This window comes from Rattus norvegicus, chromosome 12 (assembly GCF_021556685.1).
Source record: "Rattus norvegicus strain SHRSP/BbbUtx chromosome 12, alternate assembly SHRSP_T2T, whole genome shotgun sequence".
Taxonomy (NCBI): Eukaryota; Metazoa; Chordata; class Mammalia; order Rodentia; family Muridae; genus Rattus; species Rattus norvegicus.
In genome coordinates, this window is record NC_141545.1 from 27,307,329 (window position 1) to 27,332,905 (window position 25,577).

General features: G+C 45.8%; 1 protein-coding gene across 30 annotated transcripts in view; it reads left to right on the forward strand.

Moving 5' to 3' along the window:
* Positions 1–25,577, forward strand: part of Cux1 (cut-like homeobox 1) — a 318,820-nt gene that overhangs the window by 196,425 nt on the left and 96,818 nt on the right. For all 30 annotated transcript variants that reach the window (NM_053860.1, NM_001415775.1, NM_001415774.1 and 27 more), the window contains 3 exon segments: positions 2,449–2,572; positions 9,799–9,875; positions 12,508–12,574. In NM_053860.1, coding sequence (NP_446312.1) covers positions 2,449–2,572; positions 9,799–9,875; positions 12,508–12,574 — 268 coding nt within the window.

The window sequence follows — 25,577 nt, forward strand, 5'->3', positions numbered from 1 at the left end:
ATTACAAGGCATGGAAGGCAAAGGCTTTTCCTGCCAGGGACAAACATAAGGAAACTTGTCCTATACTTGAAAGCCAGGTGTGTTCAAAATCCTAGGACCTGGCCTGGTGTACACAGCAATCCTAGCTACTCCAGGGGCCAAGGTAGGAGGGTTCAAAGTTCAAGGCCTGCCCAGGTTACAGGCTGAGTTTAAAGCTATTCTGAGCAATTTAGTTAGAACTTGTTTCACAACTAAAGAGCAGAAAGAGGGCTAAGGATATATCGCTCAATGGTTGAAATCTTCAGTGAGGGACTGGAGGAGTGGCTGACTGTTTGCCCAGCCTTGCATCATCAAGGCCTTAGGTTCAAACCTCCATTAATAAAAATACTTAAAACAAACAATGCAAAAAACCTCAGAGCCTTCTGGGTTCCTTGTATTAAAGAAAAAGCCCAATTCAACAACAGTCACAAGGTTTGTAAGGCAACTCCCAAATTTCCTGTGTGTCTGTGTGTCTATGGTTTGTTCTGGAGACACAGGTAAGGACGTAGGTAGGAGGGAGGGGTATCGGCCTGGCTGGCTCCTCTGCACGCCCTGCTGGTTAGTGAGCTTTTAGAAAACCAATCAAAAGCTAAATGGCTAGGATTGTGAAGAACATCCTTTTTGCCTTTAAGACTGTTGGAGACAGACTCGGGAGGGGCACTGTCTGTGGGAAGATCCAGGAAGAGGCTGGAATGATGTAAGAAAAGCTAGGACAGACAGGCCTGGAGTGTGAGAGCAGAAGGCTCCGTGGCTGCCCCCAGGTTTATGATCACACACTGGCTGGAGATTGGATCCATGGTAGGATGCAGAAATTTTGGGGGGGTCAGATCCCACTTCGGTCTGGTTCTACTAAAATATGATGGCCTTTGGGACTACAGGGGACAGCATTGGCTCACTTAAAAGGGAAGTGCTGGGCATATGAGTGGAGATCCTTCAATACTTCTCTCTCCCACAGCAACCCTGTACAGCAATAGGGCTTGTTTCACAGACCTAAAGAAAAATCTCCTAGTTCCTACCACTTTTAGCTCCAGTGGCCTGCCCTTTTCACTCTCTCTGAGACAGGGGTTTGTCTAGCCCAGGTTGACTTCAAAGTTGCCATGTAGCTCAGGTTGGCCTCTAACTCAGCATATAGCCCAGTTTGATGTCAGACTCACTATATAGGCTTGGCTAACCTCAGACTCATTCTGTAACTCAGGCTGCCTTCAAATTCACCATGAAGCCCAACCTGGCTTCAAACTCACTGTGTAGTTGAGTCTGCCCTCAAACTTACTATGTAGTTCATAGTAGCCTCCAATTAATGATTTTCTTACCGCAGCCTCCTCACGGATGCTAGCGTCACAGCCATGTGCCACCGCGCCGGTCCTAATTTGGTCCCCGTGAGTGTTCATGGAGACACAACCTATGTATTGCCTGGCAGATGGCACTATGGAGTACTAGGGCTTCCAGCCCTGTCTGGCCTGCCAGTTTCTGCTTCTCCATTCTCTACCTCAACTTGTGCCAGATACTGGGAATAAAAAAAAAGTAAAGGCCCTCAAGTAGGCCTTGTAAGCGACGGCTCTACCACTTGTACTGATATCACAATGCACAGAGTCCCACAAGGGTGACTGTTAGAATAGAAGGGTGCAGCTTGCAAGGTCCAGTCCTAGGATCACCCTGTACCATTCGTGGGGGGTTTTTTTTGGGGGGGGGGGTGGTATTTGGATGTCCTCAGCTCAAGCAACTGAAGGGACAGCTGTCAGTGTGTCATAGGTGGGAAATCACTTCTGAAAGCTGCATGGGCCCTGCTTATACACTCCAGCTAGACCTGCAGATGGCCCCTCCCACACCCCACAGTATCAGATCTATAGCTAGAGCCCTCATCCGCTAAAGCAGGTGGCCAGGGCAGAGTGTACACCAGTACCCAAACTCCATGCTGGTTTTCCCCATCCCTGGCTCAGCAGGTGACCCTCAGCCACAATGCCTGGCATTTTTCCACTCCCTAAGAACAACAGCAAAGCTGCCTTGGTGGCTGATAAGGTCTGTGTCTGACTCCACTTCCAAAACGATTGCACCTGTTCCATGTCAGAGAGTCTTTAAACCTACACCAAACTTAGCGGTCTGCCCTCTGTAGAGAACCAACTTAAGATGCATCAGAAAGACAATATTACGTTTTATCATTGATTTTTCCCTCTTTTCTAAGTGTGCTAGAGGGACCACCACAATCCTTCCTGGCAAAACCCATAGATCCTCCCCAACTTGAATACTACAAGTTCAATTTCACATTGAGGGAGTAAAAGGTCCCCAAAGGGACTCATAATCATTGATTTTGTGTCGGCATGGACAAGCTCAAGTTTAAAATACAGCGATCCCAGCAGGTTACGAAAGCATGGTTCACCTAGCTACGAGGAACCGCTTCCCTTACTGTTGGTTTTTCTGTCTTTCATTCTGCAGAGGTTACGATAAAAGCACTTAAGGAGAAAATCCGAGAATACGAGCAGACCCTGAAGAGTCAGGCCGAGACCATCGCTCTGGAGAAGGAGCAGAAGCTACAAAATGATTTTGCAGAGAAGGAGAGGTAAGTCCATCCTCTCAGTCCCGTCACACCCCCAGCACAGGTAAACACTTTGCTTCACCTCCAACCTTGACATCACAGGACAGTTTGAAACTGTTCGTGTGAACCAGCCCAGGTTGTTAACAAATGTTCCTCCTGCACAGTTTTGCTGAAAGGGCTAAGGTATAGCAACTGCCGATAATTCTCCCTGTGAGTGAGGCCTTGGGGGCTTCACCACTGCCAGAAAAGTCTGTTCAAAAGTGACAGTGATCCTTGTTCCTTGGTTGTACAGTCCCGAGTGCAACGGTCTTTTTTCTCCTGGTGGCAGCGGTGAGGTGACAGGCAGCCAGAACACAGTGTGTGAGTCCTGCAGAGCGAGAACAAGGCTTCTGTACGCTGAACACAAGTTGACAAATGGCAGCTGTACTTGAGCTGAGGCAGCAATGGACAGGTTCCCTCAAGATGTGCCCCCTGCTGAAAAGCCTGGAACTCCATTTATGGTTATTGAATTTGATATTGAAGTGTCACATAAAAAGTATTTTTGTTTTGTTTACTTTTGCCTCAGTTCCTCATAAGCAAGGAATTGAGATCCCTAATCCAAAAGTCTGGAATATTCTTGACATCTAAAACTGTAAATACTGAAAAAGCTAAGCATGCCCAGAGCTGAGGTAACTCAGGATGCACGCTTAGCATGTGCAGGATGTGGTTTCCATCACAGCTCCAAAAGTAACAAAAGAATTCAGACTTTTAAGAGCACTCCAAACGTGACACTTTCACGCAGTACCACCTATATAAGTATTCCAAAATTCAAAAATCTCTAAACAACTGGCACAGTTGTGGTCCAGGCACTTCTGGTGAGGGACCCTCGGCCTGATCAGTAAAACGCACCGAGCAGCACTTACGGCTTTCCAATGGCTCACTATTCCCGACTTTCTTCACGAAGGAGTAGTTTTCCGCTAATGGAGCAATTTAATGAAAATCAGATTTCTTGTAAAAGCTATGGGGACTCCTAAGCTTGCTAGTTCTAACTATGTTAGTCAGGTTTTTTTAAAACTCTTTAGTAAAATTAAGATGTTAAATTTTAGCCCTAGCATGAGGAAATGGGAAATGCACATATATTCTAACAGTAAGCCTAATAATATTTACAGTTTCAAGTATGGGGTTAGGAGTGTGTGTGTGTGTGTGTGTGTGTGTGTGTGTGTGTGTGTGTGTGTGTGTAGGCCAAAGGTCAGTGTCAGGTGCGGTGTCTTCCTCTGTCACTCTCTACCTTACTCTTTGAGACAGAGCTTTCCAGTTCAATTGAACCAATTGGTCAGGTCCTCAGGCTTGTGTGGCAAACAATTTATACTCCTCAGCCATTTCCCAGTCCTGGCATGGGCTTTTGTTGTGCTATTGTCCTAGGTCACCAGAGTTCTAAGGGCGGCTTCAAAAAGATCCCAGGAGCCAGGTTCACTGGCACATACTTATGATCGCAGGACTCCTGAGTCTCAGTTCCTTTTATGAATCATGAGTTCCTTTTATGTTTTTGTTTTGAGACAAGGTCTCACTATGTCACCCTGGCTAGTCTGGAACTCAATATATAAACCACAGTGGCTTCAAACTCTAAGAAATCTGCCTGCCAGCAAGTACTAGAACTCAGGGCATACACAATCACACCTAGGAGATCATGAGTTCTAATCCAGCATAGGATATAGAGCAAGATATTTAAATGATATCAGATACCAAAGCCAAGGTAAGGTTCCTGATAAAGGTCATGCTTAACTGCATGATGCCCCAATTCAGTCTCTACCACCAATATTACAAACAAACAAACAACAACAACAACCAACTTTTCCGTTGCTATAGTAAAGTATTATATCCAAAAACAACTTGAGGAAAAGTTTCTTTTGTCTTTTAGGTCACAATTCGCCATTGTGTGTCGTCAGGGCAAAACCATGGAGTAGAAACAGTAGAGGAACACTGTCTCCTTATCCATCCTAGATGGTGCCACCCATAGTGCACTGAGCTCTCTCGAATCAATTAATAATTAAGACACGCCCCACCCCTAACATGCCTGCCAGCCAATCTGATCTAGGCAATTTCTCAATCAAGGTTTTCCTCTCAGATGACTCTAGGCTGTGTCAAGTTGACAATTAAATCTAACTAGGATACCTCCCGTTTCTCACAAAAGCTTCTGGGATACTATGATGCTGGCTGCATGGCTCCATGAAGAGGAGACAGGGGTGCTGCTGGCGCATGCCTTTAACCCCGGGACCTGGGAAGCAGAGGCATTCAGATCTCACACCTCTGTGAGTTTGGGGCCAGCTTGGTCTATGCAGCCAGCTCCAGATCAGCGATGGCTACACAGTTAGATCCCAATTCAAATAAAAACAAGTAAAAATAAACTAATAAATAAAAGGAAAAATAGGGTCAGGCATGGTAGCACATGCCTTTAAACTTAGCTCTCAGGAGGCAGGGGTAAGCAGATTTATGTGAGTTTGAGGCCAGCCTGGTGTACATAATGAGTTCCATACCAGCCAGGGCTACACAGTGAGATCCTGTCTCAAAGAACACAAGGAAAATGAATGAATGTACTTGCCATACAAACCTGGTGACCTGAGTTTGGTCAGTGGAACTTTGATGAAAATGGAAAGAGAGAACCAATTCCACAGAGTTGTCCTCTGGCTTCCTCATGTGCAAAACACACACACACACACACACACACACACACACAAACAAATAATTAAAATAATTTTTTAAAGAAGTAGGAAAATGGCGGGTAAGGTGACGTACGTACACTTATGATCTCAGCAATGTGCCAGCAATCAACCACAACTTAGAGGCCAACCTGGGCTATAGCATGATTTGCAAGTGTGGTCTCAAAAAGGGGCATGAAAAGAAGGCAGTTTCTAGCTGTGTTGCTGATTGTGGCAGGAAAATGCAGCAGTCTAAGCCTCAGCACCACAAAAACTGGATACAGAGATATAGGCCATGTCTAACAATAACTCTTCCTATTCGTGGAAATTATAATTCAGTAAATTTCACAACAGCCTGGGCAAACAGTCAGTATGATAAGAGTGAAAACTGTGGAACGTGAAGTTCGTGCATGTGCTAGCAGAATGTTCCAGATTCCATCCTTGCACTGGAGAGGTAAAAGATCAAGAATTTAGCTCCATAGTGAGTTTGAGGCTGTCTGTAGTATGACTGATAACTTCACCCCCTTCTGCCTCACATATTATTGAAGTATGGAAATAAACTCATATGGGTCTGTGGTACTGTTAAATTAACTTCAAATTAGGTAAAAGAATGGACTATCTCAAGAGAATAACATTTAGGGAAAGGGGTAATGCTATGCCTTTATTAGTCATTCTTTACATACTTTTACATGTGCAGAGAAAAGTCAGGTTGGAGCCAGGCATAGCGACTGTAATCCTGGCATTCCGGGGCTGAAATAGGAGGATTCCCATGAGTGTGAAGCTTGACTTGTATAGTGAGTTCCAGGCTACGCTGGAGTACAGAGTCTCAGACTTCTGGTTTAAGCTAGGAGGGAGTAGTGGTGACACACACCTTTAATCCCAGCACTCAGGAGGCAGAGGCAGAGGCAGAGGCAGAGGCAGGTGGATCTCCAAATTGGAGGCGAGCCTGGTCAACAGATTGATTGCCAGAATAGCCAAAGCTACACAAAGAAACCTTGTCTCAAACAACAAGAAAAATCCAAACCCTGATTTAAAGACAGATGTCTCAGTCTATCGATCACTTGCTATATGAGTGTGAGGAACAGAGTTCGGATCTTCAGAACCCACATAAAAGTAGTGCAAGAGTGCAAGCTTAGCAGTGACTAAGAGTCCCTGGGGTAGATGAGCCAGCGTTAGTGAGCTCTGGGTTCATTAGAGACCTCACCTCAATAAGTGAGGTGGAGAATGACCAAAGGACAACCCAATCAATATCTCTCTCTCTCTCTCTCTCTCTCTCTCTCTCTCTCTCTCACACACACACACACACACACACACACACACACACACACTGATTTAAAAAAAACTAAGCTGGAATTCGAATAATAATCAATTCATTATATTTTGAAAGAAAACTTTGATACATTTTTTAAAGATTTATTTATTTTATATAAGTACCCTGTAGCTGTCTTCAGACACACCAGAAGAAGCATCAGATCTCATTACAGATGGTTGTGAGCCACCATGTAGTTGCTGGGAATTGAACTCAGGACCTCTGAAAGAACGTGCTCTTAACCACTGAGCCATCTCTCCAGCCCTTGATACATTTTTAAAAATGCTTTTGAGGTGGAAAAATCTTTCTAATTGTATCTGAAAAATTATGTCAACATGACCATCCAAATGTTAAAACAAAATTTAAAAAAAATAGTAACAATAATGTTTTTAAGATATCAACAAATGGAGAAAAATATTTATGCTGTATAATAATGGGTGACTTTTCTATTCTTTATTTTCAATAATTTGTGCCTTTTTGTGTGTGAATTGGCACACATGAGAACATGGGCTGAAGAGCACAGAACGGGTGCCAGAGCTCTAAGCTGCCTGATAGCGGTGTTAGGTCGCCTGGAAGAGAAATCTGTGTTATCACTGAGCCATTTTTCAAGCCCAAATTTTCTTTTATATATATCTTTCATTTGTGTGGGTGCCTGTATGAGTTTATGTGTACCATGTGCATGCAATGCCTGTGGAGGTCAGAAGAGGACATCAGATCGCTTAGAAATAGAGTTATAGGCAGTGCTGAGCTGGGTAATATGGGTGTTGGGAACCAAACCGAGGTCTTTAAGAGTAGTAAGTACTCTTAGCCACCAACCCAAGTTCTTGTCCCCAAGGGTGAATCTTCTATATATGCACAGAGCTTTTACAAATAAAAGGAAAGATCAGTTTTACTTGCCAGGCATGGTAGTGCGTACCAATAGTCCTATCACTCAGGGCGTGTGGGCAGGAAGATATGTAGTTTGTGACTAGCCTTGGCTACATGAGACCTGTCCCAACCGACAGACAGACAGACAGACAATAGCAAAGCCTTCTGAGAGTTGGCAGAGTCCAATATTTGAGCATGCAAAGAGACAGGAATAAATATTGAGTTTGCTTTTATCCAGTGTTGGCAGGAGTTTAAATTAATGGATTTTAATTGGGAAGGTCCTCAATATCTGCCCCCTCACAAAAAAAAAAAAAGCCTGCAACCACTGAAACTGTTCTGTTAGAATTTTGTCCAACTGCTTCACTCTGCAAATTAGGCAAAGCCATAGTCGGTGAAATGTTTATCAGAAAGCAGCTAAGCCGTCCTAGGTGTCGGTGTTTTGGTTCAGTTGGCTCCTGAGAATGAGGGGTAGCGGTGTATTCTGGAGCAGAGCACCTCCAAGCACACTGAGGAAGGGAAGGCAAGCTGCAAGCACACATGCAGAGGAAAGAAAGGGAGTAAGTACCACAGGGCTCCATGGCTCGTGACCCATCACACACTGTGACAAAGGCAGAAGGGGTGGAAGACAGCCTTGGCTGCAGGGAGCCCCTTTCTCAACCCTCCGCTCCACAAAAGGGGAGGGTAGAAATTTATTCTGTTATATTTTAATTTAACTTATACATCCTTTTGCATGTTATTTTACTTTGCACTGTTAACATTACTGTGTCCATGTATGTTACATGTTTCTTGGCAGCACACTCTGTCAGCCTGGTGTGGACTAGTGTATTACATATTAATTTGCCTGCCGTGTATGTATGGCACATTGTACTGCATGGGGCCTGTAGTTACTTAGTCCACTATGTGCACTGCAGAACAGTACAAGGGCGCTCTGAGGAGTAGAGAAAGTAAAGGACTGTGCTTGCTATCCTCTGTACGTTTGTTTTTAAAAACCATGGGGAGCCACCTTCAATTCCAGCACTTGAGAGGCACAGGCACGTGAGTCAAAGGTCTACCTAGGGAGTTCCAGGACAGCGGGGCTATTTAGAGAGACTGTTTCAAAAACACAAAACAAACAAAAACCAAAATAAAACAAAAAACTCTTGGGGACTAAAGAGGTGGCTAGGTCAGTAAAATGCTTGCTACACAGCTTGAGTGCCCCCATAAAGAGCTACTCACCAATAATTCCAGACCTGGGGAGTGGAAACAGGTGGATGGATTGCTAAGACACTAGTGTCTCCCTCACCAGTCTGGCCAAATCAGTGAGCTCAGGGTCCAGTGAGGGACACTGTCTCAAACAGTCAATGAAGTGATAGTGGAGGAAAACACAGATATTGGCCTCCAGCCTCCACTCCAACGCACCTGTACCTCATACGCATGCGCACACAGACACACGTGATATACAGTTTTTCAAGTGGAATTTTCTTAAAATTTGTTTTTCATTTCAGTTATGCATATGAATGTGTTAGTGTGGGTGTACACATGTGAACAGGTACCTGTGGAGGCCAGAAGAGGGTGCTGAACCCCTGGAGCTACTACATCTGATGTGGGTGCTGGAGAACAAGCTCTGGTCCTCAGCAACACTCAGTGCTCTTAACCCTGAGCCACCTCTCCATCCCCAGCACACACCCCATTTTATAACAGACATGAAAATATTACCAAAGCTTTTCTATAGGTGACAGACAGTTGGCTGTTATTATTTTTTAAGCCGCCATTTCTCCCTTTTTGCACCCCCAGGTTTATTGTGTTGAGCATATGTTATACTCATATGATATAAAAATAATGAATTTAATTTTAGATTCTTGGTTTTTCTGCAGACACAGAGGAAAGCATGTTATTTCTTGGCTGGGGACTGCATTTGGAGACCATGGGAATAGTAAACCGCTTTCCGATATTCAGAATCCCCCTCCCCCACCCACTGTGATAGCATTTTCGTTCTGCTTTAGAGGAAAGGACAGCTGTCACATCTGTTTAGGACATCCTTTATGCCAACAGATTCCTTTTCTGTGTCAGCAGAATGTAAATGTATCATTCTTCTCCCCAACTTCAGAAAACAATGAGTGTGTGATGATGCTGGTTCGTTTCTTTTTAATATCCACCATCTCACAACAAGTTCCACACAGAAGGACCTTCCACACCGATTGCCACACGTGTCAGATCCAGGGAGTTCACACCCTGTATAATATGCATTAACAGCGTTGAGGTGCAGAGATCCAGGCTGCGCTGTGAGCCTGCCTCCAGCTGGGCCTTCCAGAGAAAGAAGCATGCTGATCAGTGGGGCTCAGGGCACACAGCCTATCTCAGTAGTCAAAACAAGCTGACCAATTTGGCTTCATTGTCTCCTTTTTTTTAATTCTTTCCAGAAAGCTGCAAGAGACACAGATGTCCACCACCTCAAAGCTGGAGGAAGCTGAGCACAAACTCCAGACTCTGCAAACAGGTTCGAGCTCTCCATCCTATTTGCAGCCACGTGGGAAGTGGGCGAGCATGGGCAGTCTCATGGCCTGTTCCCAGCCCTCTGCTACCTGTTGCTCCTGGGGATCCTGCAGTTAGGAGCCTTGAGCTCACACAATTGAAGCCTGTGCCCCAGGCTGCTCTACCTGGCTGCATTAGTCACTGTACTGATTGCTAAATGTAGATGTGGGTGGCTCTCCTGCCTTTTCCCTCCCTGCCCCAGCAATCCTTCCTGTTCTTTCCAACAAACACTTCTAAATCACCAAACTGTCAAGAACTGACATCTCATTTGGAACAATAATGGGGGTGGGGGGACTTAGTTCTACTCAAAATGAAGTTAAGAACTGCAGTAACAGAACCTTTAAATTCTAAAAGATACCAAAAAAGGTTATACCAAAGTTTGCCTTTCTTTTTTTGCTTCCTTTTCTGAAAAGGAAGCAGCACAGTATCTTTAAATGTGAGGAGAAAAAGGAGACTACATGATGATCCAACTTAGAACACAAATGTTAGAGGGACAAAAAATAGTCACAAGCAGTTTAACAGTCAAATGAGTAAATGTCCAAAAACTGCAACCACCAAACTATAGCTCGGCAATGGAGCATTTGCTTAGCATCCCTCAGTTGAGGAGCTAGGAGTCTGGCTTAGTGGTAGAGCTCCTGCCTAGAATCCCCCAGGGAGGGGCTGGGGGCGTGGCTCGGTGGTAGAGGCCCTGCCCTTCAAGTGTGGTTCACCTGGAGACCACTTGCCTAGTAGAGACAAAACCTTTTTCTTTCAGTCATCACATTACACATATATGTGTGTATACCCATATGTCTACACACTGCTTGCTATATAAATATAGAACTTATAAATTTCAGAAAGTGAAGAAGCAGTCCAGTAGAAGAGTGAAGGAAGGAATGGGCAGCTCCCAGAAGCAATGTACTTCATACAGGGGAAGTGCTAATGGTTTTAACAGTCAGAGATTTGCAGATAAACCATCAGTGAAAGATGGTTTTGTCTATCACACTGTCAGCTCTTTAAAAACAGGTCATGCCATCATTGCTGAGGGTATAGGAACATGATCACAGGCATTATGTGCTTAGGAATGGGAGCATGGCTGTGTGGTATGTAGGGACAGGCATGTTCAGTTCTCTACCTGGAAGCTTCCCTTCTGAGTATCTTAAAAGTAAAACTAATTGTTCTACCTATGTCTTGACATGGAAAAACTTCTATTCTACACCACTAAGTGAAAAGAGGAACCTCAGAAAATATTCTTATCATCACATTTATGGAGATGGATGGATGGATGGATGGATGGATGGATGGATGGATGGATGGATGGATGGGATTCATTCTGAGAAATGTGATACTAGACAGTTTTGCCTTGGTAATGTGAACATGTGAGTGCTACAAAGACTGTGGCTGACCAGCCCTTCAATGAGAGGAGATCTCACCTTGTAACCTAAGCTGGCCGGGAACTCATCCTCCTGCTTCAGCATGCACTATGTCTTGTTCTTTAATGAAGTTGGCAGTCCATAGTGAGGTTCTGCTCCTACTACAAAATAAACTTTTGTGTGTGTGTGTGTGTGTGTGTGTGTGTGTGTGTGTGTGTGTGTGTGCGCGCGCGTGAATACAGTTGGCTGCAGAGGCATCAGATCCCTTTAGGGTGGACTTATAGGAAGTTGTGAATTGCTCACCATGAGTGCAACCTACTTGGTGAGTTCCAGGCAATGGGAGATCCCGCTTGAGAAAAACAAGGTGGATGGCATCTGAAGAACAGCACTCAAGTCTGTCTTTTGGACTCCACACATACACGCACACACACATGCACACACAGATTCGAGCATATCTGCACACTAAACCTTTTGAAGGATTATATAGGAAATGCATAAACTCGTAACAGTTACTTACAGTTACTCACCGTGCACGCGTTTTTACCTGGCTGATAGATAGCACACTAGCATTACCATACACTTGCAAGTCATGTGATGATAAGTCGCCATATTGCCTTCCAAGGAGTCAGAATATTTCAGCTCCGCTGTAATTATATGTGCCCTCCCTCATATACTTGCTCTGTGATTAATGGAGACACGAAGGATGCAACTGCATATGCATTTGTGTATAGAAATGGCTTTTGTTGATAAAAGCTGCAAGTCTACGCAGCAAACCACGGACGGGAGTTCTCTGGTGAAGGAAGCTCTTGCAGAGAGTGAGGGACATTTTCTTCTCCATTCCTGCTGTCTCTCATCCGTGTGGACTTTTCCCCTTTTACTTTGAGCAATTGGTGTCCTAGCTGGGTTTGATGGACCATACCTGTAATCCCATCACTGGGGAATTATACCCAGGGAGAGCCAGAACGCAAGGCCAGCCTGAGGTACATGAAACCCCCTCTTTAGAAAAGCAACCTTAAAGAGATGGGGATGGAGCTCAGTCAGGAGAGCAACCCCTGGACTTGAGGACCAGCATCTCACAAAGCAGGCGTGGGGGGTGGCGCAGGCCTGTAATCTGAGCATTCGGTAGGTACAGGCAGATAGGTCATCTTTGGCTGTCTAATGAGTTCAAGGCTAGCCTGGGCTACATAAACCCTGTCTTAAACAAGATTGGTGTCTTATATCGTGGTTTCTGTCCTTGCCTTTTAGCCCTGGAAAAAACTCGAACAGAATTATTTGACCTGAAAACCAAATACGATGAAGAAACCACTGCAAAGTAAGTGTCTGCGCAGCGGCGCCCTCGGCTTCTGCATTGGGTCAAACCCTGCTGCCGCTAATCCACAGAAGACGGCTTAGGAGATGCTCAACCTCCTGTCATGCTGCCAAGATACAGTGTCAGCACAATAAGCCCCTTGCGTCATATCCTTTCCCACTGAAAATTCTCTTCCTCATTACAGAGAAACCTAGTCTTTGCCTGCCCCCCTCTCTGTGTGGGTGTGGGCGTGGGTGTGGGTTTGCACATGGAGAAGTCAGAGGACACCTTCAGTGAGTCAGTCCTTGATCAGGCAGGGTTTCTCTTCTTGTTTCTGCCCTGCTGTATAGTCTAGGCTAGCTGGTCTGTAAGCCTCTAGGTGAGCCTCCTGTCTCCCCCTCTTATCTCACTATAGAAGTGCTGGGATTACAGATGTGACCGACCGCATCTGACTTTTTATTTTATATTATTTTATTTTATGGATTTGAGCATTTTCAGTATTCATTCGTGTATGAGCTTATGCATGGGAACATACACTCATGTGTGCACCTAGGGTGGAAGTCAGATGTTTGCCTCAGTGGTTTCCACCGTATATGTTATGTCAGGGGCTCTCACTTGAACCCAGAACTCACTGGCAAAGCCACTTGCTTGGGGCTATCCTGCCTTTGCCTCCCACTGCCAGGTTCAGGCAGCTCGTCTGGGATTCAGGTGACTACTAGGGCTCTAAATCATAGTTCTGCTTGCATGGCAAGTGCTTTACCCACTGAGCTACAGTCCCAGTCCTCCTTTCTGTGCTGTTCTGAGCAGGAGTTACACTGTGCTACTTAGGCTGATTTCAAATTCTTGTGTTCAAGCATCTGCTTCAGAAGTAGCTGGGGGCGTACCAGACCTGGTGAGGCTGTGCTATCCAGGTGTAAGGGGTTTGTGAAACAACCAGGCCACTCTGGCCTCTTGAAAGACCTGCCATGGTTTTGAAAGTTGTGCCCATGGGTACTGTGGGCTGATGAATATGGAAAGTTTGAACTTCAGCTAGCCTGGGCTAAAATTTAATTTCTCTGAGTAGAAAGGAGTAGAGCTAGGAAGGTGGCTCAGACCATGGAGTGCTTGCTTGCAAGCATGAAGACCTGGATAAAAGCTGGACTTGCTTACTGCGGAGGTAGAAACGGGCAGACAGATCCCTGGGGCTCCCTGGCCACCCAACTTATAGTAACTGATGCTCAGGACCCAGAGAGAGAGAGAGAGAGAGAGAGAGAGAGAGAGAGAGAGAGAGAGAGAGAGAGAGAGAGAGAGAGAGACCCTGACTTCAAAGGTAAAATCATGTTCCTGAGAAACAGTACTCAAGATTGACCTCTGGCCTCCATGCTCATGTGCGCGTGCGCACACACACACATGCACGCGCGGTTGTGGGGTTGGGGGCACCAGAGGAGACCGGGGGTGTAGTTCAGTTGAGAAACTGCATCCCTCTTCATGGAGCTCTGGATCCATCTGTGTCATCACATAAAACCAGGAAAGAGGGAGCAGGACTAGGACTTCTGCTGCCCCTGACTACATAAGGAGCCTGAGCTTAAAACAGAACGAAGCACCAGAGAAAGCAAGTGTGGCGGCACACACCTGTGAACTCTGGGGGTTGATTCCAAGTTCTAGACCAGCCTAAGCTATTTAGCAAGACCTTCTCTCAAACTAAATACAGCGCACAGCTACCTCCTCTGCATTGTCCTCCTCTCAGTTCTAGGAGGACTGTCACCTCATTCTCTGCTTCAGGTGCAACCTCCTTGTATTTTGTTGAACCAGACATATTTTTATTCCCATGGATGCTAGGGAGAAATCTGTTCTGGGACAGCCTTAAGCATCTCCAAAAACTCAGTAGAGTGCTGCGCCAAGGACTAACGGAGACCCGGGGAAGGGAGTGGGAGACAGAAGAACAGAGACTTTGAGGTAAAGGCTGCTGGGAGAGTTCTCTGTTCCCCATATACACTGTGGCCTCCAGGGCCTCTAGCACTGGGGCTGTGGAGAGGGATGGAGTGTGGAGAACCGGCCCTATAAGGACTGGGAACACTCACAGCAGAACCCCATGTAGATTTCCTGTCAGTTTATAGGATACACATTGCTTGTCAGTCATTCAGACCATTGACCATCCCCATTTAAAAAGAAGCCACGGGGACTGGGGGATATAACTCAGCTGATGGCCAGGGCACTTGCCCAGGATCCACAAGGCCCTCCCTAGGTTTGGCCTTCAGTAACTAAGAAGCAGGTATAGGGCACATGCACCCACTCCCAGCACTTGGGAGGTGGAGGCCAGGAAGGGGAGGAGTTAAAGGTCATTTTCAGCTATATCGTTAGAGGCCAATCTGGGCTACCCAAGACCCTTGCGGGGGAAGGGAATACAGGTCAAAGGCAACAAGGCCACTTGGAGCCCTCCACCCCCATCCCTAACTGCTGCTTTTGCAGTCGTTTCAGCTGTGCGTCAGCTGGGACTGCTCGGCTGGCTGTGATAGGGACAGTGGCAGTAAAGTTTTCCATGTGTAGGCTTGAAGCAAAATGTAATTAGCCTTTATGCACAGAACAAGGCCCCATTGATGAGTACAGCTGGTCTTTGTTTGGTCCCATCGCTGAGAGTGGGAGGTAAAGTGTTCTTCTTCATGTTTATTAATGCAAGATTCCGTAGACAAATGGCAAGCACAGTTTAATATTTGTTGGAACACAGGGGGGCTTGCCAAACAGTTGTTGTGTGAGCGGATTGCAGGCCCTTACATTATAACTATTGCTGGGTTAAATAAATGGATTATTTCTGCTTTTTTTTTTTTTTTTTTTTTAATGTACCTCCTCAAATGGTCACCCTGGAATCCCATTCTCCCTGTGTCCCATAGCAAAGGCAGATGTAGCACCTTAAGGACCTTAAAGCAGCATCTTAGGAAGTCTGTGAGCATGAATTTTACCACTCTCCCTGGGGCTGTCTTCAGCAGGCAACATCACCCTGAGAGGAGCCTGATGCTCACGGCGCCACCCACTTCTCTCCACCCGTGCTGCAGTGTGTGTGTGTGTGTGTGTGTGTGTGTGTGTGTGTGTGTGTGTGTGTGTGTGTGTGTGATGTGTTGTGGTGCTCACATGCAGAGAAGTCAGAGGATAACTTTTAGTAACCACTTCTTTCTCTTCTTCTAATATGTGGAGCCCAGAGATGGATCTCAGGTCACCAGGCTTGGCAGAAAAGCACTTTTATCCATCAAGCTCTCTAGCAAGCCCTAGGCTTTATTGTTTCAGTTTTCCCTCCGCAGTGGGCCTGGGGTGGAGAAGGAGGGTCGTGGAACACCTTCTAGACCACCAGGGCAGAGTTCAGTGAAGACAAGTTTAAATTGCGATGAAAAGCTAGATCCCTTCTACCTAAGGTAGAGGCTGGAGGTGTGGCTCCGAGGCTGCAGTCCTAGCCTAGCCGCATGTGTAGAAGATGCCCTGGGTTCAATCACCAGCACTCAGGAGGTTAAGGCCAAGAGATCACAAGTTAAAAATCATCCAGAGCTACCAAGCAACCTTGAGGCTAGCCTGGACTATAAAATTCTGTCTCAGAAAACTAAAAAACATCAATCTTAAAAGAAGATGAGTATAGCATACTAGAGTGTATGCCCAATATATTCAAGGCGCTGGGTTCAAGTCCCTCTCCCACCAGGGAGAGAAGAGGGAGAGGAATGAATCCTAAGGCAGACATAATCTTTCTATATCTAAGGTTACTCTTAGTTGCTCCCAAACTTTCCTATCAGAAAATGTCATATTTCTTACACTTCTGCATGTTATATTCCTCACCTCTGCTTGTATTTAAAGGATAGTATATATGCAAATGCTTCCATAATACGTTACAAAAGCAACATTGATGAAGAAATGCTTGGGTTCATTTCAAAGTCTGCTCTTTGTACAGTGTGTGACAAGTGTGTCTCATACCCTGCGGCACGCTCTGAAAAAGACAAGACTTCCTGTTAGTCAGTAGCTGATTGCTCAGAGAACCCAAACTCTGATTTGCAGGCATGGCTCCCAGCATGACTGTCCCATGGGAAGTATGACTGGCATGCTGGTGAGCAGAGGTGGCAGCAGCCTGCGTACAGATGTTTCTGGACTGTTCCTGGTGGGTTTTCAGATGTCACCACTCTTGCTGTTTATGGCAGTCATTGAGAAAGCTTATACTACGTTAACTGCATGAATGAGGCATGGACAGGCAGCACCCAAGCAGGCTGCTGCCTCCTCCATTCAGCTAGAAGTACTGTTGCATGCCGAGTGCCCAAGGAGTCCAGTAAGGAGCATCAAACCTCCATGAGAGACATGAAAGGCTGATTGCCGCCCTGTGTCTCCTGGGAACTGAACTGAGCCTGAGTCCTCTGAGAGAGCGACCAGTGCTTTTAACTGCTGAACCATCTCTCCAGCTGTCACACCTCCCTTTTGTTTGCTTGCTTGTTTGTTTCTGTGGTGCTTTGAGACAGGGAGTAGCCTTGGCCAGCCTGGAACTCACTGTGTGAACCGGGTCTCAAACTTGTTAAGATCCACCGCACTTTGCCTCTGCCTCCTGAATGCTGGGATTAAAAACATAAACATATACTACACATCCAGCCTTTGCAGGGGTGGGGAGGCATCTCAATCTGTAGCCCAGGCTGGCTCTGAACTTTATGTAGCCAAGGCTGGCTGTGATCCTCCTTACACTACACCTCAGTAAATTTGGAAAGACCGAAGGGAAGTATCCTGAAACCTCAGCAGCACTCTGTCCCCTGTCACTTTAAGAATGTAATTGTTTTCCATCTTTCTCATGAGTCATCAGTTTCCAGTGTGAGTTGCTGTAATTATCTTGGTTGGATTAATTTCCCTAAAAACAGAGATGCAATCCTGTCTGATGTTTGAGGGTTTGGACCTGAATAAGGATTTCAGTGGAACCTGCCTTATTTCCAGAGGCATTAGTGCATTTGGTAGGATTCCATCCTGCATAAGGGTCCTGCTTCACATCTAAAACTCAGTGTTGGTCTCCGAGGACTTTCCTGTCCCAGTCTCCTGGGGTCTGACCTAAAGAAGAGGTTGGCCCAGCAGACATTTGACTATTACTGTGCGTGTCTGTGTGTGTACCAGCCTGTGCCGTGTGTAAAGGAGCACATGTGTAAGCTGTTAGAAAACAGCCTGTCTTTCCTCGGGTGACCATCCACACACACACACTCCTTTTATTTCAGACAAAGCCTTTTAATATCCTGGAACTCACCAACTGAACTGGACTCTGAACTACAGGGTCAGCTCCTGTCTAGGGTCCCAGAGCTAGGAATTCCAGTGTTCACCACCATGCCCAGCCTTTTCTCATCATGGGTTCTGGGTATCTCACTTGGTGCTCATAGTGGGACAGCAAGCTCTTTACCAACTGAACCATCTCCCCAGCCCCTGAACTCTATCTACATTTTGAAATTTGAATTAGTTGCCATTTTGGTGCTGGTGTTATGGGGACCAAAAGTTTCTCATTCAAACTATTCCAGAACTGTTAAAGCCTTAATAAATGTGTCCCTCGAAATTTACTGCAGAAGCCAGGCTCTGAACGCCTTTAATCTCAGCACTCCAGGGACAGAAGCTAATGGGTCTGTGTGAGGAGTTCCAGGATAGCCAGGCCTACATAGAGAGACCCTGTCTCACAAGCCAGTAATCTGTATCCTCAGTGGTTTCTGCTTTAGCTCCTTCCTTGAGATCCTGCCCTGACCTCCCTTCAGAAGGGACCATAAGCTGTGAGATGAAATAAACCCTTTCCTTGCCAAGTTGCTCTTGATCACAGTAACAGAGAAGCAAACTAGTATAGTTAGTAACCCCATAGTAACTATAATTTAGTGTAGAAATGCCATATTTGTGCCAGACGCGTGTTTTAAAGTGTGAACCATTAGTTCAGGATATGGGCCCTTGCTAGTTCACCATGACTGATTCTGCAGTGGCGGGAAAACATGCAGAAAACCCAGTATTCAGTGTCCAGCGGAGCTCCAAATGCATGTGTCCTGGAGAATTCGGGTCTTCTGGGCTGGTTACATTAACCCAAGAGAGATACTGGACAGTTGGATACCCACCAAGGACAAGAAGGGCCTCCATTCTAAGAGAGTTTGTAAGAAACATAGTAGTTGAATGTGTGTGTGTGTTCGTGCATGCTTGTGGAGGCAGAGGACTACCTCAGTTGTTCCTCAGAAATCATCCACCTTGGTTTGGAGACAGGGTCTCTCTGTGACCTGGAGCTCGCCATCCAGCCCTAGGAATCCCCATCTACACCGTCTACATGTCCCTCACTTAAGAAACTCTTAGGAGGCAGAATGAAATGTTTCCTATAGGAAAGCCAGAGCCCAGCCAGATAATTGAGCTCATTGTTTTCCTTCACAGCTTGTTTGCCCTTTCATTCTCTTCCTAAGGTGCTAGATGTTGAGGAATGTCTCCATTTGCCAGAAAGACAGTGGGGTGTCTCATATTTCCCCCGCCAGACCGCCAGTTCTGAAGCGAGCCTGCAGAATGAATTTTTAATGCCGAACGTTCTGGCATTGCTCTTGCAGCCAGCCGCATTGCTCTCCTGAGCTTACAGATTTAATGCTCGGATGAGCAGAGTGAGGGCTGGGGGGCACTCAACACAGTGAGAATTAACCCCCCAACAACCACACTGGTGCCCTCCTATCTGCAGAAAGATAACCCTAAGGAGTCGGGAGGGAAAATTAAAACTCTGTAATGTTCGGAGCGTTCTCCTAACGGCCTGGAGCACGAAGCAGGGCATGGTCTCTGAATTTTATCAGACAGTGTGTATTTTTACCTTTTTACTTTTTTAACTGTGACTGTTCTTACTTGGATGTATTTTTGTGATCTTTCCACCCTTAAAAAAGCTTTACAATTTGCAAGGTTTACAGAATATACAGAAGACTGGAGACTCTCCAGCTCCTATGAAAAGCCCAAATGGAATCAGAAGTCCAGAATTGGTCGCTGACAATGGGAAGGGGACCATTCGTATTCACTGGCTAATTCTGGTTTAGGCCGTATGGTTGATTGTTATTTTCCCCTCAGGAACTTTCTATATTTTTGAAGTTTTCAAAATTAAGGAGAACACGTTGTATATAAAAATTGTTCAAGCCTAAATAAGTTGGAGAAGGATGGAGTCTTCAGCGAGCAGTAGAACAAATGGCTGAGAATGTGCATAATAAGCTAAGGCTGCACTCCCTACCAATTAAAGCCTGGATGCCTTAACTATAAATGTACAAGCAATCATGAAAACACGAAGACGGATTTTATTTAGGTGGGGATTTATGTAATAAGTGGGTGGGAGAGCCTTTTTTAAGCATGATGCCAAAAGTAGAAAACCTATGGGATATTCAAAGCTCTCTGGAGGTGGAGGGTGGACAGGATATAAGAGTGATATGAGGATGGATAAAACATTTACAGTGTAAGTAGAGTAGAAAATGCCTAATAGATATTTCTTGCTAAGCCATAACAAACATTAGAAGTCAGTGGAGTAGGTGGATGGGTGGGTGGGTGGGTGGATGGATAGGTGGATGGGTGGATGGATAGGTGGATGGGTGGATGGATAGGTGGATGGGTGGATGGATAGGTGGATGGGTGGATGGATAGGTGGATGGGTGGATGGATAGGTGAGAGGGAGGATGATGGACAGATGGGTAAGGTGAGTGAATAGAGGGGGTTGGGTACAGGAAACAAATGGGTGGATAGACATGGATGAACTATTTACAGTTTATTAGCAGATCAAGGTATTTCTTATGAAGCAGTAACAAAAGCCTGTAGGTAGATAAATTGGGCAGACAAATGAGGTGACAGACAGATAGAGATGGGATGAATAAAGGGTGGATGAGTAGGTAGATGACAGAACATGTGAATGGAGGGCATCTCAAACTGCCTTCCAGAGCTTCCCTCTTCCCTACAGGCAGCTTCCCTTCTGTCTGCTTTCTGTCCCCTCCCACTAGAGATGCATTTTTTCCCCTCATCCCAGAAACCCAGGGTCCATCTTGACTCTCTGCTACCCTGCCGTCTAATCCATCCAGTCCCATGACTCTCTTCATTCCTTGTTTCTTAGCTACACTAACACCACCATAATCTGGGCCTTTTCCTCTCAGTGTCACTTTCCCTATATCTTCTTGTCTCTCGCTGCTAGTTTCTCCCTGGATGAATCCAAGGATCTGCTAAAAGTGTCCAAGATATAATAATCCTGTTCTGAGCAGCTCTGCTTGGATCCTGCCCTGGCTCTTTGTCCTGCCCCCAAGGACAGGTCCCAGATCATAGTCCTGAGCACAGGCACTGCACAGTGCAGTTCCATCCCATGCCAAAGCCAGCCCCACAGAATCCCTCTCCTTCCACACGGGTGTGCTCCAACTCCCAGATGAGGTGATGCCCAGGGTTGTCCTCCTTCTTGCCTACTTAGCATGGGTCTATGGAGAGATCTGATTCTGGGCCCAGAAGAAGTACATCTTTATAGACTGTTAATGTGCAAGTATGGTGTAGCGACTTCCCCCTGGTGTGAAGGCTGTCAACGGTCCAGGGTGGGTTCTGATGGGGAGCCTCGTCTGTCGGCACTGTTACTGCTTTCCCGTCAGTCCCTCACATCCTAGACCAGGGCTCAGCACCGCTTCAGTGATCTGCCACTCGTCACATCATTTGCTTCCCACTGAAGCATACCTCTTGCTGTAGCATAAACTTGAATTCCCTTTAATATCACATTAACTGATCCTGGAAGGAATTGTTGTTCTTAGCAAATGAATATATGAGACATTCTAGGACTAGGACTGAAGCTGAGTGGGTAGAGTGCACACCTGCCTGGTAAGGAGCCCCAGTTTAACTCCTACTATTGTATAAATTGGAAGTGTGGTGTGTTTGTCAAGGTCACCCTTGCCTGCATAGCAAGTTAGCCTAGCCTGCATGAGCCCCGGTCTGTAAACTGTTATTTCCAGAATCATGTTTGAGTGAGATGTGGCATTGCACACCTATAATCCCAGGTCTGGGAGGCTGAGACAGGAGGATTGTGAGCTCAGGGCCTGTGGTTGGAGGTAGCAGCACCACATCCAGCTCGGTCTTCGTATTAGGACCCAGTTTGTCTAATATTTTCATGGTGCAAGTCAGACATAAGGAATTTCACATCCCTGGCTTCTTTCTGCCTGTAATTTTACTCCATCTGCCTAAATCTTTATCATGATAAGTTGCCGTCAGTTTTTAATTTCTGTGTCTGTGCACTGTCTGACTGCTTCCGTTGTGTGTTTTTTTTTTTCTAATGCCTTTACTCACCTCATTTCTACAGTGTGCCTCTTGTCATTTTATCAAGTTTTATAAATTAGCTCAGACAGTAAATTTACCCTTATTTATATTTAATGCACCTGCAAATACAGAATGTCATCATTAGCTTTCTCTCTACTGGCATTTTGAAATTGGTTTTCTGTAGATAGACCATCTACCTCATTGTTTTAATTCCCCCATGGTTGGTTTGTTTGTTTGTTTGTTTTGGGGTTTTTTGTTTTGTTTTAAGATTTTTGTTTATCTTATGTATGTGAGTACACTGTAGCTGTCTTAGACACACCAGAAGAGGAAGGGGGAAGGTGACTTTTTAAGATTCAGACTTGTACAAAAAGCTCTATCATTTAACAACCTGGTGGCCAAGCCATTTCCCTCCACGTGACACTTTATTGTTGGGTGTTTTTAAGAGCATAGACTTGCTACAGTGCCCTGATTTACTGTTTGCTTGACTCCAAGGGAAAACTTCATATTGCAATTAACCTTTCTATTTTTTTCCTTCCATCGGAGTATTGTGAACTTCCTCTGTGGTATTTTAGTGATTAGACAGGATGGAGGGCATCCTTACAGATGTGAGGCCAAATTCGATGAGGTCAGACTGAGGGGAAGGGATGGGCTGTGTGGGGCCAGCAAGTCTGCCCCAGCCAAACTGTCTGACACTTCCCAAGTAGACTAGGAACCTCTGAATTATTCATTTTCAAGTTACCCTAAAAAGCCATTTATGTGATACCCCAGTGCAGACTTTCGGTGCCAGCTAGAAGAAGGCTTTGTATTTCCCCACAAATGTTCAGCCACCTCCCAGACCTGCCTGTGCAATTTCACTTCCCAGCCCTTCGCCTGGGGTGAAGAACACCATCTGAGAACTTCAGGGCAGGACCGTGAAGGGGCTGTGGGAGCCGCACGTGACTGCGTGTGCAGGTCTTCAGACTCATGTGAGAGAGAGGGGCTGGGAGTGATGATCCTGGACTTGGGTTGAGGTATGGGGTCAGGACAGGGTGGCAGGGGCTGAGAACGCTAGATAACCAGTATTCAGCTATAAGGTTGGATGTTGGTGTTTTGGTTTGGGTTTTTGTTTTTGCTTTTTTATTCTTAGCTTCTGCCACCCACCCTGTTCCTCACAGTTCCCATGCCAGCATAGTACTTAGGGGAGAAGAAGGTAATTAGTGGCCCTGAAGTAAGAGTGGTGTCCATCCTAGACCTGGGGCTCCCTGTGCCCTTGAATGGGTCATCAACTGCTCTACCCTGGACCTGTCTCCTCACCTCTTTATACACCAAGGCAAAGACCTCCTCTGCAGTGCAGAAAACACTCAGGAAGGAGGTACCAGGCCAACAGCCACAAGAATTCTCGTGAGCTTGGCCTGCACCTGTTGACCCGCAGGTTAGTGCCACCCATTAAGGACACACAGGGACAGTACTTCATGAACAGCTACAAGCAGCACAGTGGGGTGTGAGAACCCCACTGCCAGGAAACTTACCACAACAAAGGATTGTTCACTGCACACTTGAAGGAGTCTGTCTGAAATTCTGATTGTGCACATATGCCTGTAATCCAGGAAGGTGGAGACAGGAGGATTAAGATCTCAAGGTCAAGTTTAAGGCCAGTCTTGCTACATAAGTGAGACCCTGTGGTCTAAAGACAAAAAGTAAGTAAAAACTTTAGGGAAAGTGAAAACCATTGTCAGGAAAGAAGCATATGTGTCCCTACTGCAGACTCCAGCCTCTCAGACAACAGACTCCAGAGCTCAAAACTCACAGGTCAACTGTGCCACCTACAGCTGACAGTGGCTGGAAGGAACATTGCTGAGGGAATAGAAAAGGCCCACAAACTGGGAGAGGCTACCAGGGAGCCAGGCCATAGGCAAGAGCATAAGTAGGCACCCGTGGATGTGGGTGTTGTGGCCACATGCCTGTTGTCTGATCTGTGTGAATGCTCCTTGTCTTCAGAGAGGAGTGGTGGACTTCAGAAATGATTCTCAAGACACAGCAAGGCAGCTCGGCACCTCCTGCCAAGCGTGACGACCGGTTCAAACTCCCGGGACCCATGGTTCTCACATGATAGGGGAGAACCAGCTCCAAGCATCCTCTTGCATGTACATGAACAGCCAATCTAATATGATAAAACATAGTTTAAGCTTTTGTTTCGTGTCTGTCCGACACACATGTAAAGTGTGTATGAGGAAGTCAGAGGACAGCATTTGAGAGCTGGTTCCCTCTTTCTGAAGATGGAACTCGGGTTGTCAAAGTTAGCAACAGGTACTGAGCCAGCTCTGTAGCCCTAAAAGGTGTTTTTATAACTTCATCCACTCAAGATTACAAAAGAAACCAAAGGCCATACCCATGTATAAATATTTATATAAAAATACTAAATAAAGTACTAGCAACCGACCTGAGAGCTCACTAAATGCCTGGTACACTACAGACAGATAGGGACAAGTGGCAGCTAGTATAATTTATTGTATTAGCAGGTCAGAGGAGAAAATCCATTTCATTAGCTACATAAATGCTTAAGACGCACTTAAAGAAATCGATACTCATCTTTTATTAAAAAGTCATAATAAAGTAAGAGATGGATATTTTATTAACAAAATCTAAATGTATATATTTAAAGCCAAACACCAGCAATATGGTGACTTGTGAAATAAGGAGTTAACACCTAGAATCCACACCAGGCAAGGAGTCCCTCACTGTTGTCTTAGTTAGAGCTGGTTACTACTGCGTGATCAAGCACCATGTCCAAAAGCAACCTGGGGAGGAGATGGTTCGTTTGGCTTCTATATGTTAACTCAGTCCATTGAAGGAAGCTAGGGGGCTGATGCAGAGGTCATAGGGGAGCTCTTCCTGCTGCCTGCTCCTCATGGTTTTCTCACAATGGATTGGGCCCTCCCACATCACTAATAAACAAAATGCCCCACATAAACTCTTGTTATAGCCAGACCTTACCAGGCAATAGCTCAACTGAGGTTCCCTCCCGGCAACGACTGTAGCTTAAGCGTCAAGTTAAAACTAGCCAACATCCGGTATGGAATGTTATAGAAATATATACCAGTGTGATTCCACCTCCCCCTCCTGCATGTGTGCCTGTGCATATGTATAATTACACATGTGTGAATACTTATGTAGAGGCCAGACTCCAACCAACTTTGGTTTTTTTTGGTTGGGGGGTGGGTATTTGTTTTGGTTTTTGGGCTTTTGTTTTTTAGACAGTCTCTCCCTTTTCCCTGGAGCTTACCAGTTCAGCTAAACAAGAAGGACAGGAAGTGCCTGTCTCTCTGCCACTCCATTACTGGGATTCCAAGTGCTTGCCTTTGTTATGTTGGTTCTGAGGATCCAACTTAGGTCCTCATGCATGCAAGGGAAGCACTTTACCAACCAAGCCATCTTCCCAGCCCAGTGAGTCTCCCCAGGTAAAGAAACAAGAAGCATTCAGGGGATACCAGCAGACTCTTTGCTCTCCTTATATGCAGTTATATAAGGGCTTAAGACACTCTGAAAGGCTGTCACTATATTGACGTGCACAGCTGACTCCTTGTGGCTCCAACTGGCCCCTCCTTCTGACTGACATGTGTCTTCCACGTCCTAGGTAGCTTATTAATTTTCTCTTGTGACAGAATATCTGATGGAAGCCACTTACAAAGGAACGTTGATTCTGGCTCCCACTTTCTCCTTTCCATTCAGCCCAGGACGTCCCACCCCACCCGCCCCTGCTGTCCTCACACTCTTCCTACCTCAGTTAACAATCTCCACAGTCCCTCACAGACACACCAGAGGC